General features: G+C 42.2%; 1 protein-coding gene across 1 annotated transcript in view; it reads right to left on the bottom strand.

Annotated features, from left to right (window-relative positions):
• ANKRD13D (ankyrin repeat domain 13D) overlaps positions 1-22,063 on the bottom strand; it is a 112,487-nt gene that overhangs the window by 65,214 nt on the left and 25,210 nt on the right. Inside the window, exons 2-5 of the mRNA XM_030185777.1 lie at positions 20,292-20,427; positions 19,672-19,796; positions 5,741-5,786; positions 4,616-4,759 (exon numbers count right to left, since the gene is read on the bottom strand). Of these exons, the coding sequence (XP_030041637.1) occupies positions 4,616-4,759; positions 5,741-5,786; positions 19,672-19,796; positions 20,292-20,427 (451 nt within the window). The remainder of the gene's footprint in view (positions 1-4,615; positions 4,760-5,740; positions 5,787-19,671; positions 19,797-20,291; positions 20,428-22,063) is intronic.

Consider the following 22,063-nt stretch of genomic DNA (forward strand, 5'->3'; position numbering starts at 1 on the left):
TCACCGTTTCTTTCTTCTTAGGAAGGAGAATATAAAATTTACTTAAGGCTCTTCCCACACAAAGAAATGTTTTGCTGGGTTTACAAACCCCCATAAAGATGGGATCTCCAGAGACTCTAGAATCCTGCAACAAACATGCAACAATACTCAAAGCTTCCAATACCTGTGAGATCATCCCTACAAGCACTTCCCTCTGGAAGAGACGTACTACCATAGGGTCATTTCCTTCCACCACAAAGATTTCTCCTTCCTCCAAAGGATCTATCAAGGAGGTTCCTCTATCCACAACACTAAGCATACTACTACTACTAGCATCCTCCAATAAGGTCATTCTTGACAAGAAAGGGGGCATCTAGAAATTTAGAGAATTCCTCAAGTTCAAAGGTTTGCAAGCTCCCCTGCGGCTGATGCAACAGAAAAGTTTTGTGAATGATGAGGACAAACTCCATGGAAAAACCACAGACCTGATGTCCAGCTGAAACAGCTTCTGCTCCTTGCATAGCTGAATGGGTAGGAAGAGATTGAGTGAAACAGACCTCCTCTGAGGTCAAAGAAGGCAAAGATCCTTCCCCCTGAAGTCCAAATAACACAGAGAAAATATCCTCCTCACCTAACACTTGCCCCCAGAGGGCGCAGAAGGTGACTGCTTGCTCAAAGGAGCTTTTCCGAAACTTTGAGAACTGCTGGGTATGAGCTATGGAATCCCTGCAGCAAGCCTTGCACTGGCCTTAGGAACTGCTGCACTGGGCTCCACAACATGAGCACCTCTTTACAGATTCTGAAGGTACTTCCATAGCGCAGCAACCCCGCTGAGCTAATTATCCTACCATCAATGCCTTCTTGAAGAGATGGATTACCACAGCTCTGCCTTTGCCACGCAAACTGTCAGGGCCGCCTTCGAGAAAATAAAGGCCATACTGCTCAAGAAGCAAAAGGCACTATACAGGAGGGCAATGGTGCTGACTGAAAACCTACCACACTACACAAGCCAGGCACAGAAGGAGATTGCAGTTTACCACTGAACAGACCCAAAAGACAACAAAAGACTGACTTAGAAATTGTTCAAAAAAGTATATGACAGGAAGTGCCACTCCCGATGCAATACAGATAAGGGGCGGGAGAGGGAAGGGGGAGAGGTGAGAAAAAGTAAAGACCAGATAATCAGGAGCTTCTTTCTGCAATATAAACCTCCCTTGGCAGTCCTAAAAAGGAATCCTTAAGGATCTCTCCTCAAAAGTGTAAAATAATCCTTCTTTTTAAAAGAATAAAAAAAGGGGGAAGTAATCAGCCCTGAGGGAGTTTGGCTGGAAGTAAGGGGAGGGACCAGGACTCCTCCAGATATACTCCAAGGTGTGGAAACTCTGATTCTGCTTGCCCACACAAGCTCAACTAGGCGGCCAGCTGGGTCCAAGAGCTACCTCGCCAGCCAAGTCCAGAGCTGCAAAGAATTCCCATCACCATCTACTGGAGACAGAGAATACTGGTGAGTTGTGGCTGCAAGAAGTCTCTAATACAGCCAAAGTCACAGCTCATTGGTCTCTGTCTCCAAAACCCATACTTTCTGGACTGGTGTGGCTAGGCTAAAAAGGAATTATATGGTCTTTTCCTCCAGGAACTTGTTTAAGTCATTCTTAAACTCAGCTATGATGACTATCTTGACCACATCTTCTAGCAATAAATTCCAAATCTAACTTACATTCAGTAAAAAAACAAACAAAAATATATATATTTTTTCTTTTTCTCTAATTTGTTTTAAATATTCTACCTACTATTTTCATGGCGTGTTCCCTCATCTTAGTACTATTTCAAGATGGTAAATGGCTGTTCCCCATTTAAGTTGAAAATACAACCATTCCACCCCTCGCGTGTTTTTATAGATCTCTATTATATGTTCTTACAACTGCCCTTCTTCAATCTGAAAAGCTCTAACTTATTCAGCTTTTATCATACAGAAACCATTCCATCCTCTATCATTCTGGTCATCCTTCTCTGCACAAAGAGGGTCTTTTACAAAGGTACGCTAGCATTTTGAGCAGACGCCAATAATCAGCTGGTACTAAACACCGAGATGCTCATAGGAATATAATGGGCATCTCAGCGTTTAGCGACAGCTGATTTTTAGCATGAGCTAAAAACACTAGCGCACCTTAGTAAAAGACCCCCATAGTACTCAAGATGTGGTCACACTATAGACAAATGCACAAGCTTTATTATATTCTTTAATTTTCCATTCCTTTCTGAATAAATCCTAACAATCTATTGCTTTTTGGAAACTGCCACACACCAAACTGACAATTTCAACATATTGCCCACAATGATTCTAGATTCATTTCCTGGATGGTTCCTCCTAATATGGACGCCAACACTTTATATATATATATATATATATATATATATATATATATATATATATATATATATATAGATAGATAGATAGATACAGTGGGGGAAATAAGTATTTGATCCCTTGCTGATTTTGTAAGTTTGCCCACTGACAAAGACATGAGCAGCCCATAATTGAAGGGTAGGTTATTGGTAACAGTGAGAGATAGCACATCACAAATTAAATCCGGAAAATCACATTGTGGAAAGTATATGAATTTATTTGCATTCTGCAGAGGGAAATAAGTATTTGATCCCTCTGGCAAACAAGACCTAATACTTGGTGGCAAAACCCTTGTTGGCAAGCACAGCGGTCAGACGTCTTCTGTAGTTGATGATGAGGTTTGCACACATGTCAGGAGGAATTTTGGTCCACTCCTCTTTGCAGATCATCTCTAAATCATTAAGAGTTCTGGGCTGTCGCTTGGCAACTCGCAGCTTCAGCTCCCTCCATAAGTTTTCAATGGGATTAAGGTCTGGTGACTGGCTAGGCCACTCCATGACCCTAATGTGCTTCTTCCTGAGCCACTCCTTTGTTGCCTTGGCTGTATGTTTTGGGTCATTGTCGTGCTGGAAGACCCAGCCACGACCCATTTTTAAGGCCCTGGCGGAGGGAAGGAGGTTGTCACTCAGAATTGTACGGTACATGGCCCCATCCATTCTCCCATTGATGCGGTGAAGTAGTCCTGTGCCCTTAGCAGAGAAACACCCCCAAAACATAACATTTCCACCTCCATGCTTGACAGTGGGGACGGTGTTCTTTGGGTCATAGGCAGCATTTCTCTTCCTCCAAACACGGCGAGTTGAGTTCATGCCAAAGAGCTCAATTTTTGTCTCATCTGACCACAGCACCTTCTCCCAATCACTCTCGGCATCATCCAGGTGTTCACTGGCAAACTTCAGACGGGCCGTCACATGTGCCTTCCGGAGCAGGGGGACCTTGCGGGCACTGCAGGATTGCAATCCGTTATGTCGTAATGTGTTACCAATGGTTTTCGTGGTGACAGTGGTCCCAGCTGCCTTGAGATCATTGACAAGTTCCCCCCTTGTAGTTGTAGGCTGATTTCTAACCTTCCTCATGATCAAGGATACCCCACGAGGTGAGATTTTGCGTGGAGCCCCAGATCTTTGTCGATTGACAGTCATTTTGTACTTCTTCCATTTTCTTACTATGGCACCAACAGTTGTCTCCTTCTCGCCCAGCGTCTTACTGATGGTTTTGTAGCCCATTCCAGCCTTGTGCAGGTGTATGATCTTGTCCCTGACATCCTTAGACAGCTCCTTGCTCTTGGCCATTTTGTAGAGGTTAGAGTCTGACTGATTCACTGAGTCTGTGGACAGGTGTCTTTCATACAGGTGACCATTGCCGACAGCTGTCTGTCATGCAGGTAACGAGTTGATTTGGAGCATCTACCTGGTCTGTAGGGGCCAGATCTCTTACTGGTTGGTGGGGGATCAAATACTTATTTCCCTCTGCAGAATGCAAATAAATTCATATACTTTCCACAATGTGATTTTCCGGATCTCTCTATCTCTGCTATCTCTGCTATCTCTCACTGTTACCAATAACCTACCCTTCAATTATGGGCTGCTCATGTCTTTGTCAGTGGGCAAACTTACAAAATCAGCAAGGGATCAAATACTTATTTCCCCCACTGTAGATAGATAGATAGATAGATAGATAGATAGATAGATAGATAGATAGATAGAGAGAGAGAGAGAGAGAGAGAAGCTGTCCACATTAATGTCATTTGCCATTTGGACACCTAGTCTCAATAGGTCATCCTCAAACTCCTCACAATCTGCCTGTGATTAAAAAAATTTGAATAATTTTATGTCATCTAAAATTTAATCAACTGACTCATCAGTCCCTTTCCCAGATCAAAAGTACCAGTTAAAGTACAGATTCATGAGTCCTTGACTATTTACAATTTTCATTGAGAAAATGGACTAATTAGTTCTAATCTGTTTCCTATCCTTATCCAGGTCCCAATCCAACCTAGAGCACTGCTCCTATTCCATGACTCTAAATTTCCTGGGAAGTCTCATGAAGGACACTGACAAATGCCTTATGAAAATCCAGATACACTATATCAATTGGCTCACCCTTATCCACATATATATTAAAACCTTTTAAGAGACAGCTACAAAGGAATGTATTTTGCACAGCATATACAAAAAATATATCCATCATGCATTTCTGTCTGTGCCCCTATTACACACGACCTCTGACCTTCACCCTTGAAGATATAGCTCCGCCTCCCTCGCTGCCATGTCATGTGTTCAAAACCTAGGAGGGTAGTGTCAACTCGGAGATTCGCTCCTCGCTTCCAGACCCGATAAACATCACTGGGGCACATCTTGGAGACGAGAGGAACTGAAGGAAGGAGAACAAGAGGGAGAGATAATGACAGCCCGACACTCAAAACTCCAGCACTGTACAAAACAGTGCTGGAAAGTAAAGCTGCAACAACGCCACAAAGGAACTGCCCTATGCTCAACGTTAATGGCATGCAAATTTCATGTGTGCTGTTAGCACTCAGCATTGGGACGTAGGGGGGGGGGGGGACGTGCCCAGCACATGCACACAAAAGGGAGCCCTGCATAGCCAGGGGGAGGATGCACAACCTCTGCAGTTTCGTGCAGGTAAAGTTGCTCCAATGTTTGACTTAGCTGGGCTGGCTGTGTAAATGTTGCTGCTGCTAGGCTCTTTTTAAGCCCATCCTCCTGCTGCCTGTTTTATGGCAGAGAGGGAGGGAATGATCCTGTGCTATGGAGAGGGAAACTTACAGAAAGAAGGTCAGCCAATAGCTTATATGTTTTAAAAACTGTTTTCACATCTTATCCCCCTTAGTATGATGGCTGATGTAGACTTTACATTCCTGTCATGATTCCATTTAATTTATATGGAGGAAGAGCCAGGTGGCCAGGGAGGGAGGGCCGTGCTGTGCAGGAAAGGGGCCTCAAAATTCACCTCGGAGCCTGTGCAGACAGTTAACGCCAGCTCAGTGGTAAGGGCGTCCTTACTAGCTGCATTGGAGGGAATAGGAAATTCCCTCATCTGCATCCTTTTGACTACATTTGAATGTCATTTGCACTGTTCTTCAGGACGTGTGCCAATTCCCACGTTGTTTCCCTCTGAGCATGGTGTGCTTGCAAATACGGGCATTAGTCTGGCACTAATGGCCTCTAGTGCCTGCATTTGTTTCTGAGCATCGGGGCATGAGAGAGCGAGGAAGGGAGATAAATAAAATGGACAGAAAGAGCAAACAGACAAGGAAGAAAGTAATAAAGAGGAAGATTTTAAAATTAATCCTACTAGTTCCATTCACCCTTTAAATCCATACTAAGAACTTACCCCAGCTGGTGAATTCCCATTTCATTTCCACATAAAAATCAGGAGCCTGGGGGGAAGGAAAGGAAAATGCAAAATTCAGAAAAATAAAATGGCAGAGTGTGGGGAATTACAGCAATGCCCATGCCCCAGAGGGTTCCAGGGGCCAATAACACATTTGCTCCAGAGGATCCATAATGGGTACACATCTGCTTAAGAAGCTCATCCTACCCACCGTGCTACATAGTAACATAATAAGTGATGGCAAATAAAGACCTGAATGGTCCATCCAGTCTGCCCAACAGTCACATTTATGTGCTCCAGAGGGCCATCTAGGGAAGAGGTTCCGGCCAGACTATGGCTGTCCATGCACAGTCTTCTCCCCACCCGCTACATGATGCCCTCCAGCCAACAGCTGGAATCCATGAGCAGCACTTTTCTCCTGCTGCTGACTTCTTTTCTGTTGGCTTCCAACCATAGTCTGAACTGCACAGGGCCAGTGGATCTCATAAGACTATAAGGGCAGCTACAGTAGGAGAAAAGGCACTATTTGTCCAACTACTGCTGGCTGACCACATGGAGGTGGAGGGGACTGAAAAGGAGAAATAAATGATTAAATTATCAAGTTGAGAGGGGAGAGAAAATGATTGCACTAGAGGGTTGGGGAAGATGATCATGCTCAAGGTGTAATGGAAAACGATTATGTCAGAGGGATGGGGGCAAGAAAAGCTTACAGTATGCCACAACAAGATATGAAAAGGGTTGGGAACCACTGACCTAAAGGGTATATATGCTCCAGAGGATTTCCAAGAGATTCCCAGTTGGTTCACCTCTTCTACAGTAGATATCCCAAAAAAGATCCTAGGTCCTGTTTACTGCATTTAAGGTGAATACTGGAGTTATCTCCTTGACTCAAGTTCCTATATGTAACTGGCTCAGTGAAGAATCCCAGGGGATGCGTCTCTAAAGTTCTGTTTAATGGGCTTGGGATATTCTCTCGCTCCTTCTCGGGAGATCAATCCCAATCCAGGCCTTCCAAATCAACTCTCACCCTACCTGAGCAGGTCAAATCACATCCTCTACAATCTTATTTCAGTTCCTCTCCTTCCTCCTCCTCTGTTTTTCTCATGTGCCCTGTGGATCTGGTTTTCTCATGTGCCCTGTGGAATGTCCACTTTATCTGCAACAAGCTTGCCTACATCCACAACCTCTTTATCCCTTGTACTCTCCATCTGAGACATGGCTTTTCCCTAAAGATTCTGCTTCAGTTGCTGCCCTGTGTCAAGGAGGCTATCTTTTCTCCTATACAGCTCACCTGGCTGGCTGAAATGGTGCTGTCAGGCTGCTACTCTCACATTCTTGTAATTTCAGCCTCTTCTTCAGCATTTCCTCTGAAGTCCACTCCATCCACCTAATCACACTACTACCTCTCCAGTTAGTGTCATTTTTTGATAAGTCCCTCTTCTCCATTGCTCCTGGCTTTTCTTCTCTTAAACCAAATTCTCCTTGCTCATGCTAATGACCCCTCTGACTCTTATGCCTCTAAGTTTCTTGCTTTAACATCCTCATTCACTCTTCAGCTGTGCTCCTCTACCCCTACTCATCAGCATGGCCACTGCCTCAATCTTGTCATCTTCTCCAAATGCACACGCTCTAATTTCTCCACCACAGTTCTTCCTCTATCATCTGATAACTTTCACACTTATCACTCCTCCCCCCCCACCAGTGTCGTCCAATCTTCAACGACACATTTAGAAATCTTCAGGCTATTGATCCTTGCACTCTCCACCACTGTTTCATATGTTATCCATCTCTCTCAATGAAGCTGTCTCTTCCTATTATACTATTCTTTCCTCTGCCCTAGACACTCTCACTCCTCCCATTTCCTGTTCTGTAAGGCATACCAGACTCTAGCCTTGGCTGACTCCAGAATCCGCTATCCACGTTCCCATTCTGCTAAGCGCATTTGGCTAAAATCTTATGCTCATGCTGACTTCATACATTTTAAATTCTTGTTGACCTCCTTCTAGTCTGCTTTCACTTGCAAAACAAGCCTACTAAATCAATTTGACAAACTATCTTGGGTCCAAACCTGTCTCTTTGCCAGACTGAACTCTCTCCTAAAAGTATTCCCACCTCCAATCCTCCCCTTCCCCCTTTCACTTTCTCCCCAGACTATGGCTGTGTACTTCCATGACAAGGTTCACAAGAGTAACCTTGAGTTCTCCACCAAGTCACCTCCATCTCTCCTTCCCCCTCCTCATTCTCTCAACCTTCCTACAAACCCTACCATTTTCTTTCCTTTTCTAGAGGAGTGTGGCAGCTTGTTAGTCCACTCTTAAGGTTATCAATAGAAATCAAAACAAAATAAAACATGGAAAAGAAAATAAGATGATACCTTTTTTATTGGACATAACTTAATACATTTCTTGATTAGCTTTCGAAGGTTGCCCTTCTTCATCAGATCGGAAATAAGCAAATGTGCTAGCTGACAGTGTATATAAGTGAAAACATTCAAGCATTACTATGACAGTCTGACAGGGTGGGAGGATGGGGGTGGGTAGGAGGTATGCATGGGGACATCAAAGCATATCATTGATATTCTAACAGGATGGGTGTGAATAGGTGAGGGATGGGGTGATCAACAGAGAAATACAGCTTTGTGGTTTATAATGGGCTAGGAACCCCAGATCCTTGTTAAGTCCTTTCTGTGTGGGGGTCACGTGACGCGATGAGCGGGAGAAGACGCTAACTGCGCAGCTCCTGCCTTCCCTTAGATTCTTCAACAGAAAATCGTCCTAAAATTTGGATACAAGACCCCACAAACGAAGGTAAACGAAGAGTGTTTAAAAGGAGAAAAGTTTAATACCACTTCGGAGGAGAATGACATCTAAGATCACCAGAAAAAACAGAGAAAAGACCCGGCCGCCCGACGACAAGATGGCGGCTCCGGCGAGCCCGGGGACATCAGCGGTGGGATCCGCGTGGGCAGCCGAGATTGTTGGGGAAGTTACTCAGGCACTGGAAGCCATTCTGGAGAAAAAGTTGGGAGCGCTGGATAACAAACTGGAACAATTACATAACAGCGTAACGCAAATACAATTGGACATGGGACAGTATCAGCAACGGGCAAGCGATACGGAAGATTGTGTGGACAAGGTGGAAACAGAAGTAAGCCGTTTACGAAAGCTAATCGCTACTTACACCGATAAAATCGAAGACCTCGAAAATAGATCGAGGGGTAACAACCTTCGTCTTGTAGGGCTTGCTGAAGAGCTAGGAGAGAGAGACCTGGCCAAATACCTCGAGACATGGCTTACTAAAGAATTACAGCTACCGACCGCGCTGGGCCCGCTGCGAATTGAAAGAGCGCATCGGCTGGACCTCAAGCAGGGAGCAGAAGGGCAGCCCAGGGTAGTTATATGTCGCGTACTTAATTTTGCCCACAAGGTAGCCATTTTGCAAGGGATGAGAAGTGGAAAAGATCTACATAGCGGCAATAGGAAAGTATTATGCTTTCAAGATTACTCAGCCGCGGTAGCGGCGCAACGAAAGAAATTTTCTCCAGTATGCTCGGAGCTGATAAAGCGAAAAGTTAGATTTGCATTGATGTATCCTGCGAAACTGCGAGTAACCCACCAAACGGGAAATAAAATATTTACCACAGCAGAGGAGGCAAAAGAGTTCATAGACCAACTGGAAGGAGAAAACTGAAGAGCTATTATGCACATATGAAGAAAATATAAAAATGGAAGAGATAAATAACCAACGCACCAATTGGTGACACTAAGATCAAGAAATCTCAACAGAAGGACATTAATATTAATAGCAATTTCACCCTGAAGTTGAGACTGTGTTAAACTAATATAGTAGAACAGATATGGGTGTAAAAAGTGGAAAACATCAGCAGAAAGAATAAAACACAGAATTCAACTATGAACATGGTCCCAATAGAAGATTCTACATTACAAGGGAAGCTGAGCCTACAAAAAAGGATGCAGTAAGACTGAACTGAAATGCAGACTGAACAATTTTGAAAAGGCATAATGAAAACCATCTAAACTTACTAACTTAACCGCAACAAATATCTTGATTTAATCCGACAGAAGCTAATACAGAGATGAAGAAAGATATGATGAACAAATATGTCAAGCTGTACTGTTGTTACTATTAAACTGAACACAGGATCCTAGCTTAAAGATCGGTAGAACTATTGTGAAAATGGTAAAGCATAAGAAGCAACTTTAAAAAGAGCTATAAAGAGGATGTTGGGGCTTAGTTGGAAGGACCCACAACATGAACGTGAGACTATAATTGAAACCGTGGATTATGCTATAATTACAGAAACCTTGGATTACAAATGAAGCTGACTCATGGCAGTAACGGGACATAGATGGTGTAACACCGACCTGGCCGATGAAAACCACATAAAGTTCTGAGGATGATCATCATAGACTTACTGAACTGTCCTAATAGCAGATAATACAAGGATGAAGAGAAGACTGTTGAGTAATTATAAAACACTGCATTGATATTTATGTAATTTGCACTGTATGGTTAAAGTTTAAAATTTGTTAGTAATCGATAGAGGGGTCAAAAACATGTAAAAGATTCATCAGCGAGTTAATATATAGAGGGAATCAGTAGGACGAATATACTGCACATAAGTTAGAACAGGGGGGAAAAAAAGGGAAAGGCGTCGAAGGTGACCTAATTCCAATAGGAATAGAAGGGGATAGAAGGGGGGGAGAGGGGATTCACAGGGGAAGGGAAGGGATAGGGGAGGGGAGGAGGGAGGGTGGGTACAGGAGACACTGCCAGACAACACAAGTGATATCTGAAAAGAAAGATAGACTATTCGCTAGATTATTAGAACAGGGGGAGGGGCTGGAGGCTGGGCCGGCACCTCTCGGACATCAAGATCATGTAAATGTGGAGATGGAAAGCCAAAATAGATGCACTAATTAAGATTATTACATGGAATGTTGGGGGCATCCCTTCGCCCATAAAAAGATCAAAAATTTTAAGACACCTCCAGAGGCTTAGGGCTGACATAGCCTTTATACAAGAGACACATTTAACTGCAGAAGAACATGCTAAATTGAACAAATGGTGGGTGGGGGAATGTATATCAACAGCAGCGGTGGGGAGAAAAAGGGGAGTAGCAATTTTAATTAGAAAAGGAATACCACACCATATTCATAAGATAATCCAGGATCCTGAGGGACGATATGTGTTAGCTATTGTCACAATTAGTAGACAAAAACTCTTACTGGGCAGTATATATGCTCCAAATGTCCTAGATCTTAAATTTTACAAAAAACTAGTGGCACAAATAGTACGCTTAGAATCAATGCCAATAATACTGGGAGGAGATTTTAATATGACCTGGGACCCACAAGTAGACCGGTCGCACCCTTTGGCAACAATCCACCGAACACAAACTAGAGGACTACCCGAATTATGCACCACACTAGATCTCATACATATATGGCGGACGTTGCATCCTGGGACCAGGGAATATACACATATGTCAAGATCTCATGGTACCTCTTCCAGGATTGACTACTTATTAGCATCAAGCACATTATTTCCCACAATTAGAGACGCTGATATAGGACCGTGCGTTATCTCGGATCACGCGACGGTACATATGAATTGGATGGGGGGAGTGGAAGAAGAGAAATTTCGGGGGTGGACGTTCCCAACATATTTAGTAAATAATGTGAGATTTCGAGAATATTTACAAACGAAATGGGCAGAATATAAACATTTTAATGAGGACACAGTACCAACTTCAACTAGTTTTTGGGAAGCTGCAAAGGTGGTCTTGCGGGGAGAAGCTATCAGTTTTACTACCCAATACAAGCGCGCAAGAGATAGGGAAATCCTGCGACTGGAGAAACAATTGAGAGAAGCGAATAGACATTATGGCTTAAATCCATGTCCTCGGCTTAGACAGGAGATATTGGAAATACAGGCGGCTTATAACTCCTTACTACATGATAGAGAAGTGAAATCCCAAACATATTATAGATTCCAATTGTATAAATTTGGGAATAAGGGAGGGAAACTTCTAGCAAGAGTTATTGCCCCTAGATACGCTTCCAGAAATATCACTAGTATAAAAACACAAGAGGGAAATTTGATACATTCTAATAAAGGAATTAGACAAGAATTTAAAACATATTATCAACACTTATATAGCTCCACAGAACAAGAAGGACTATCAGGCACGCAATATCTTCAAAACCTTATGATCCCACAGATAAATGAACAAGACCGCAATTTATTGAACGCGGAGATTAGTGAGGATGAGATCACATGGGCTATAGGACATAGCAAGATGGGTAAAGCGCCAGGTCCCGATGGATACAAAGCAGAATTTTATAAATTAATGGGAGAATCGATTGTACCCACATTAACTAAAGTGTTTAAAGAATGGATATCAAATGGTACATTACCTGAGCATTTAAATCTAGCACGTATAATTGTGTTTCCAAAGCCCAATCGAGACGCGTAATTAGTAACATCGTGTCGCCCAATATCGCTCATTAACCATGAAGCAAAATTGTTCGCAAAAATTTTAGCAAATAGATTAGGCCGTGTTCTACCAAAAATAATCCATGAAGCTCAAGTTGGCTTTGTGCAGGGCAGGTCGGTTGCTAAGAATCTCAGACGAATTTTGACATCATTGGAATATTTAGAGCACACTAATGAACAAGCTTTAATGATTAGTTTCGACGCTGAAAAGGCGTTTGATAAAGTGGAATGGTCGTTCTTATATGATGTGATGGAGGGATATGGTATAAAAGGAGAGTTTGTACAGGCGATTAAAGCTTTATATGCAGCCCCTTTAGCGCAGGTAATGGTCAACGGGAACTTATCTGAGGCAATTCATATAGGCAGGGGAACGAGACAAGGCTGCCTGTTGTCGCCCTTACTATTTGCATTATATTTGGACCCTCTAATTAGGGATATTCAAGACTGTCCAGCAGTGCCTGGAGTGGACATACAACATCAGCAGTTCAAAATGGCTGCATTTGCAGATGATTTGTTAATTATTTTAAAGAACCCAAGAGAAGCGCTGGGTAATGTACTAGAGATTTTTAAGGAATTTGGAGACTACTCGGGATTCACGCTAAATCTTGACAAATCAGAGGCCTTAGCTATAAATACAGATGCCCATAGTTTGTGGCCCATAGATTTCCCTTTAAAGCAGGCAACTAAATCCTTTAAATATTTAGGCATTCTATTACCGGTAAATACAAGAGATCTATATGATTTAAATGTAAGCAAACTCAAGGAGCAGACCATACACCAGTTAAATTCTTGGCAGAACCTCACGATATCTTTGACAGGGAGGATATGTTTAACAAGGATGGTGATAATGCCGAGATGGCTGTATGTTTTACAGGTTCTACCACTAAAACTTAAGCAGACTGACATAAAACACTTTTATAAAATTCTGAGAAAATTCTGTTGGGCTGGGAAAAGGGCCAAACTTCAATTGAAATTCCTGCTAGGAGGGTGGAGACAAGGGGGAATGGGGATTCCAAATATTAAATACTACAATATGGCTTGCTTGCTAAGACAGGTTAGAGATTGGTTAATGAATACATCAGATCATACACCACTTGAGTATGAGACGGTGTATTTCGCCCCATATAATTATTTAGCGTTATTACACACCCAGAATACGATACTCCCCCAAAGATTTAAACATAGTGTCTTGCTCCAGCCTATCAGGGAAGCGTGGAGATATATAGGGAAACTCCTGGGGAGAGACCCCTTTAACACCGAGCTATTAACTATTAGGGGCAACCCGATGTTTGTACCTGGGATTGAGAATCAAACTTTTGTCATATGGGAAAGAAACGGCATAGCAACCATGCAGGATATATTGGGGGTTGATGGGCATATAAAAGCAGTAACACAAATGCAAACTAATGCACAATGGAGAGATCATTTTGCGCATAGCCAACTCACACACTATGTGCGCACATTAAACACAGATGAAATTAAGAAACAATTAGGTGAGAAAATTAGAAAATTCTTCGAAGAAATAGCTGAAGAGGTGCCGTCAATCTCCAGCATACATATGAAATTGTGGGGACTGATGCCTGAGAGAGAGTTTAGTCAACTTCGTCAGAAATGGGAAGTAGATATAGGCAGAGCATTGACAGGTTGGAATATTATAAAACAAATACAGGATATACCCAGAATAGTAGGAGGGGCTAACCTTAGGGAATTTGCGTTTCGTATATTGCATAGGGCTTATTTTACCCAGACACAGTTATACAAATCAGGGGGCATCCATACCGCTACCTGCCTGAAATGTCAGGGAGCAGATAATACGCTATATCATGCGATATGGGCGTGCCCTGTAATAAAAAAATACTGGAGATACATAGCTGTGTTTCTATCTACAATTGTCAACTGTGATATAGCATTGAATCCTCTATGTCTAGTACTAGATAAACATGACACCTGTCCCAGGCTAAATAAAGATAAAATGGTGCTATGCCGTAAAACATGTCTCATTGCCAAAAAATGCATAATGCAGCACTGGACCTCTGCACACCCTCCGACCTTCTGGCATTGGCGGAACCAGGTACACCAATTGCTTATTTGGGAAGCGAGAGAGGCAAAAGGGACATACAAGCGTAAGGAGCGCTTTCTAAAAATCTGGGGGTGTTATCTGGACGGGATGACTCACAGGGGGAGAAGTCGAATTCTTAACACTCTGTAATATTTTTTTGGGTATCAATTGTGATAACAGAAGACTTATGTATAGATTAATAGGGGGGGGGAGGGGGATCTTATGATCAAGATGTGATATTGGCTATATTATATAATCGAAACCGAAGGATAACAAATGAAAACACATAAGACAACGGAGGTTGATACTATTATATTTTATTATGTAAATGATGTTATTCCTTTTCCTTTGTCAATAATATCACAATAATATATCAACTTGCTGGAGGGGAGGAAAGGGGAAGGGAGGGAGGGGAGGAAGGGGAATATGGGGGGGGGGGGGGGGAAACCATTACAAAAAAATATTGCTGATATATGTAGTTGACTGTGATGTACATATATTCATTTTGGTGTTGTATAATGGTCTGTTATTACGATAATACAATAAAAAAGTTGAAACATAAGTCCTTTCTGTTGGGTGTTAAAATATTCAATCATTCTGACTTCAAAGGTCTTACGTTCTTGTATGGTTTTAAAGTTACCTTTCAGGATTCTCACTGTGATGTCACTGGTACAGTGTCCTGATCCTGTAAAATGCTGACCAACAGGGGTGGGAGCCCTACTGGCACCAGTATTGTTCATGTGATGTCTATGTAAATAGCCCATTATAAACCATAAAGCTGTATTTCTCTGTTGATCACCCCACCCCTCACCTATCCACACCCATCCTGTTCCTCTGATCTCATTCCCATCCATCTACTCAGCACTCTCTCTTCTACTGTCGTTCCTTCTGTCATATTCTCAATCTTTCACTTTCCACTAAAACTGTTCCTGATGTCTTCAAACATGATGTGGTTACACCACTCCTTAAAAAGCCTTCACTGGCCCTTCCAACTATCACCCCAACTCCCTCCCCTCCCTTTCTTATCCAAGCTACTTAAACATGTTCACCGTTGTTGTCTTGATTTTCTTTCATCTGAAGCTAGTCTTTATCCACTTTTGCCCTCTTCGTTCGACAGAAACAGTCCCTGCTAACGTCTCCAGTGACCTGCTGCTTTTAACACTATTCATAAGAACCTACTCCTTGATACGCTGTCCTTACTTGGATTTCAGAGCCCTGTACTGGCTTGGTTTTCTTATCTCTCCCATCGCACTTTTAGTTTATGTTCTGGTGGATCCTCCTCCACTGCTATTCCACTTCATTCGGTGTACCTCAGGGCTCTGTCTTGGGACCATGTCTTTTCTTCATATATACTTATTCCCTTGGTGTTCTGATCTCTTCCTATGGCTCTCAGTATCATCTTCAGGATGAGGACTCCCAGATCTACCTCTGCACACCAGAAATTTCAGCAAAAATCTAGGCCCAAGTCTTAGCCTGCTTCTCTAACATTGCTGCCTGGATGTCTCACCATCATCTGAAACAGAACATGGCCAAAACTGAATTTCTTATCTTTCCCATTAATTCCACCTCTCTTCTTCCCCCTTTTTCCATTTTTGTGGATAATATTCTCATCAGCTCGAAACTTTGGGGTCATCTTTGACTCCTCCCTCCTCTGCATATATCCAACAGACTGCTAAAACCTGTCACTTCTTTCTCTATAACATCTCCAAAATTTGTCCCTTCCTTTCTAAACACAATATCAAAACCCTTATCCACACTCTCCTCATGCTTAGATCATTGCAACTTACTTCTCACAGGTCTCTCACCCCCTTCAACCTGTTCAAAATTCTGCTGCATGACTTATCTTTCACCAATGTCACTACACTCACATAACCCCTCTCTTCAAGTCACTTCATTGGCTCCCTATCCACTTCCATATACAGTTCAAACTCTTCTTACAGACTTACAGCTGTATTCACTCTGCAGCTTCTCAGTATCTGTCCACTCTGATCTCTTCCTACACTCCTCCCCAGGAACTCCGTTTATCAGGTAAGTCTCTCCTATCTGTACCCTTCTCCACCAATTCCAGACTCTGTTCCTTTTATCTTGTTGTAACTTATAACTGGAATAGACTTCCTGAGTTCGTACATCAAGCTCCATCTCTGGCCATATTCAAATCTAGGTTAAAAGCCCACCTTTTTGAGGCTGTGGAAGCGGTCCTATAGGGAATATAAGTACATAAGTATTGCCGTACTGGGAAAGACCAAAGGTCCATCGAGCCCAGCATCCTGTTTCCAACAGTGGCCAATCCAGATCACAAATACCTGGCAAGATCCCCAAAATGTACAAAACATTTTATACTGCTTATCCCAGAAATAGTGGATTTTCCCCAAGTCCATTTAACAACGGTCTATGGACTTTTCCTTTAGGAAGCTGTCCAAACCTTTTTTTAAACTCCGCTAAGCTAACAGCCTTTACCTTTACGAATTCCAGAGTTTAATTACACATTGAATGAAGAAAAAGTTTCTCCGATTCGTTTTAAATTTACTACATTGTAGCTTCATTGCACGGCCCCTAGTCCTAGTATTTTTGGAAAGCGTGAACAGATGCTTCACATCTACCTGTTCACTCATTATTTTATAGACCTCTATCATATCTCCCCTCAGCCGCCTTTTCTACAAGCTGAAGAGCCCTAGCCGCTTTAGCCTTTCCTCATAGGGAAGTCGTCCCATCCCCTTTATCATTTTCATCGCCCTTCTCTGCACCTTTTCTAATTCCACTATATCTTTTTTGAGATGTGGCGACCAGAATTGAACACAATATTCGAGGTGCGGTCGCACCATGGACCGATACAAACGCATTATAACATCCTCATTTTTGTCTTCCATTCCTTTCCTAATAATACCTAACATTCTATTTGCTTTCTTAGCCACAGCAGCACACTGAGCAGAAGGTTTCAACGCATCATCAACGATGGCACCTAGATCCCTTTTCTTGGTCCGTGACTCCTAACGTGGAAAACCTCCCGCGATTTAATGACTTTGAAAAACTTTGTGTCATCAGCAAATTTAATTAACTCACTAGTTACTCCCATCTAGGTCATTTATAAATATGTTAAAATGCAGCGGTCCCAGCACAGACCCCTGGGGAACCCCACTAATTACCCTTCTCCATTGAGAATACTGACCATTTAACTCTACTCTCTGTTTTCTTTTAATCAGTTTTTAATCCACAATAGAACACTATCTCCTATCCCATGACTTTCCAATTTTCTCTGGAGTCTTTCATGAGGTACTTTGTCAAACGCCTTCTGAAAATCCAGATACACAATATCAACTGGCTCACCTTTATCCACGTTTGTTCACCCCTTCAAAGAAATGTAATAGATTGGTGAGGCAAGATTTCCCTTCACTAAATCCATGTTGGCTTTGTCTCATTAATCCATGTTTTTTTTTTTTTTTTTTGTTACATTTGTACCCTGCGGCTTACATGGGGCAATGGAGGGTTACGTGACTTGCCCAGAGTCACAGGGAACTGCCTGTGCCGGGAATCGAACTCAGGTCCTCAGTTCCCCAGGACCAAAGTCCACCACCCTAACCACTAGGCCACTCCTCCACACACTGCTTTTGAATATGCTCTGTAATTTTGTTCTTAATAATAGTCTCTACCATTTTGCCCGGCACCGACATCAGACTCACCGGTCTATAATTTCCCGGATCTCCTCTGGAACTTTTTTAAAAAAATCGGCATTACATTTGCCACCCTCGATTTTAAGGATAAATTACATATTTCTAACAATAGCTCTGCAAGCTCATTTTTCAGTTCTATCAGTACTCTTGGATGAATACCATCCGGTCCAGATTTGCTACTCTTCAGTTTGTAGAACTGCCCCATTACATCCTCCAGGTTTACAGAGAATTCATTAAGTTTCTCCGACTCCTCAGCTTCGAATACCATTTCCAGCACCGGTATCCCACCCAAATCTTCCTCGGTGAAGACCGAAGCAAAGAATTCATTTAAGCTCTCCGCTACGGCTTTGTCTTCCCTGATTGCCCCTTTTACTCCTCGGTCATCTAGCGGTCCAACCGATTCTTTTGCCAGCTTCCTGCTTTTAATATACCTAAAAAAAATTTTTACCATGTGTTTTTGCCTCCAACGCAATCTTTTTTTCGAAGTCCCTCTTAGCTTTCCTTATCAGTGCTTTGCATTTGACTTGACATTCCTTATGCCGTTTCTTATTATTTTCAGTCGGTTCCTTCTTCAATTTTCTGAAGGATTTTCTTTTAGCTCTAATAGCTTCCTTCACCTCACTATTTAACCACGCCGGCTGTCGTTTGGTCTTCCATTATCCTCTTTTAATACGCGGAATATATTTGGCATGGGCTTCCAGGATGGTGTTTTTGAACATCATCCACGCCTGATGTAAATTTTTGACCCTCACAGTCGCTCCTCTAAGTTTTCTTTTCACCGTTCTTCTCATTTTGTCATAGTCTCCTTTTTTAAAGGAAACGCTAACATATTTGATTTCCTATATATACATACTTCAAAGCTAATATCAAATCTAATCATATTATGATCACTGTTATCAAGGGGCCTAGGAAAAGTGGAGAATTTGTGTCAAAGTTCCAGTAGGAAGCCAAGGAGAAATGGAGAGTTTGTGTCAGTCATATAAAGATTATTAAATTCTTTTGATGAGAGCTATAACCTTAGAAGGAACGAGCTGTGAATATTATCTGTTATCTGTAATTACTGAACCAGAATGTACTATAAAGGACCATGAGAAACAAGGCATAAGGGAGGAAATGTGTATGTAGTCTAGCCAAAGATGATAACATGGGCAGTAAATGTTGCGAGCGATGTGTGAGAAAGAGAGAAGTATACTGTTCAACCAAATTGTAATCATGTATGGAATGTTCAATCATGTTCCATTATTGCAAATAAAAAGACAGAGCTTAGAAGGGAAGTCAGAAGTCAGTTGTGCAAGGCTGGATTTTGCAGTTGCGACACTGACTTCCCTAAGGCCTTAGACAACTTGCAAGTACATTTGGTGATGATATGTCTTATTCCCTTGTACAGACCTTGGGCTCTGAGACACAAGAGCCAAGGATACACACTGGGTACCTGGACCAGAACCAGACCACAAGGTCACTTAATTCTTGGCTTCTAGTCAACTTTTCAGTTTCTCATGTCTGTTTTAATCATTACCATGATAAATGGGACAAATAAGGGATTGAGGAGTTGTCTGTCTTGAATAAATTGTAAGCTCTGTTGAGCAGGGACGGTCTCATATGTATTTTATCTACAGCGCTATGTATGTCTAGTGGCGCCATAGAAAAAATAAGTAGTAATACTAAAGGGTGCAGCATACACATACCATACGGAGTTTGCTCAGGAGCTCTGGAATTCCTGCCAGTCGCTCTGTGGCCCGCTGGTAATCTCTATACTGCAGAACCAACTGCACCATTTCTGGATCTCCAGTACTGACAGCTTCCTGAAGCACTGAGCAGAGGGACATACACATATAAAGGTGGAGAAAGAAAAGAAAAAACAGAACAGCAGAGAGACAGATGTGGGAGGGAGAGAGAAAGGGGAAAAACACAAAGGAGTAAAAGAGGTAATACAGAGAAACAATATTAAATATCATAGTAAGTGAATTATACAAATTAAGATCAGTAGAAAACCTTTCCAAATAAAACCCAGTGACTGAAATCTAAATCTGTAACCCTAAACTAGAAAGAGACAGAGAGAAGAGAATGAAAGTGACAGAGAGTGAACAATTTATGGAAGACATCCTGAGACCCCTCCCTAATACTTCAGTACAGCAGTCCCCATTTAACTTTCTCCATTAAGGTATCTGAATCAACTATTTCTCCATTCATTTGGTTGCAAAATATTTCAGAAAGCCTGCAATGTATATGGTTGACCAGAGAGAGAACCCAGCACATCACATAGCAGATTTGTCTGTGGTCTTATATATGGCCCAAAACCTCTCACCTGTCCATCCGCTGCTATTCTCATGGCTGACCTTGGCATTGAATCGAAGGAGAACTCTGGCAGACTCCAAGTTCCCCAGTGACACAGCCAGATGGAGAGGAGTGCGTCCCCGAGGATCTAATAATTCCAGGTCATACTGCAGGTATATAGACAGAGATGTTAATACTGTAGCTGGGATACCACGTTGCAGATTCAAACTTTCCTTCATCCCCATCCAGAACCGCTGCTCTCCTGATCTCTATCTGTGGGTCATTGCAGCTGGTCATACAGAGTATCATGCCAAATAAATTCAGAAAGCTAATTTTTAAAAACAGAAATTATGGGCCCGATATTCAAAGAAAGCTGAGCTCCTAAATGTATGCTCCCAAGTTAGGATCCTAAATTTGTGCTCTATTTTCAGCTTAACTTAGGAGCTTAAATTTTCAGCTGAAAACTCATCTTAAGTTAGATACGTAAAAGTTATGCCTATAGATTTAAGACTGCCATTCATTTGCCTAGGTTTATGAGCCTAATTTATGAACCTAGAATTGAAAAATCAGTGCTAAGCTCCTTTTTCATCCTAAATCCACCTGTTACCACCCACGTTTTATGCCCCTAAATTTAAGAGCTCAATAAAATTCTAAGTAAAAATGTACTCAGTGCTAATCAATTTTCAAAGAGGCCAATTTTTGAGCATAACTTTCCAAGCTAGGAGCATAAATCCTTTGAATATTGGGTCTTACATCTCTATGATCGAACTGCAACCTAAAGAAAGGAAGATATTTCATAAATGTTCCTAACTGTTCATAAATAGCTTCAGCTAAGAAAAGAAGACTGCTTCATATGCAGCCCTGAGATCCTACTGTATTATATTCTGCTGCTGTTCCCAGATTTCAGTAAAGTAACAAGAGGCATACAGTCTCTACCACTCTATACATCTGCATATCTCAACCCACAGCCTCATTTCTTTCTTCCCTATCTCCATCTCACTCCCAATCATCCTTCCCCACCTCTAATTTTCTTCCCACTCATGCAATGGGGATGGGTGATAGAGATGAGCATTTCCCCTACTTTCTCCCATAACCCAAACAGCAGCACACCCATTAGGCAGACTAGGCAGTTGCCTACAGTGGCAGCATCTGGGGGGGGGGGGGGGGGGGGGGGGAAGAGAGAGAGAGGAGAAAGGCAGGAAAAAGTTGCTGTTCTGCCACACTATCTCAAGAAGCCATCAGCATGTACTCTTACCTCTACAGAGGAGAGTAATTTTTAAATAATCCATTTATCTGGATTTCGGAAATTGCCCTTATTATGTAAATATACACAAAACAAAGCTTTAAAAGTGTGATGTCCAATTATGCATTTTTACAGTATTGTTCTGGACAAGGTGGTGTTGGGCCAATTATGAATGTTAAGTTTTAATAAATGAACTCTCAGGAGAGACCTAAGGGTTGCAAGACCAAAGATTCACCTGGCCTAGTTATAACCATTAACCCTTCTACTTCTCCTGGCTATCACAAATTCATTCCAGTCACTGGGATGCACTTTCATGCTCTTCTGGCTTCCTCCCACAGTCATTAATTTATGGGCCCTTTTACTAAGCTGTGGTAAGCACTAATTCGTGCTTACCATAGGTTAAAAATGCCTACTGCAGGGCATGCGGAGGCGTCCCACAGTAGTTTTGGCATGTATGCGTGTTTCCCATGTGCTAAAAAATAATTTACATTTTTTTCTGCACAGGGGGCATGGGCATGTTCAGCGCTAATGGATTAGCGCATGGCCATTGCTGTGTGCTA

This window comes from Microcaecilia unicolor, chromosome 1, assembly GCF_901765095.1.
Source record: "Microcaecilia unicolor chromosome 1, aMicUni1.1, whole genome shotgun sequence".
Taxonomy (NCBI): Eukaryota; Metazoa; Chordata; class Amphibia; order Gymnophiona; family Siphonopidae; genus Microcaecilia; species Microcaecilia unicolor.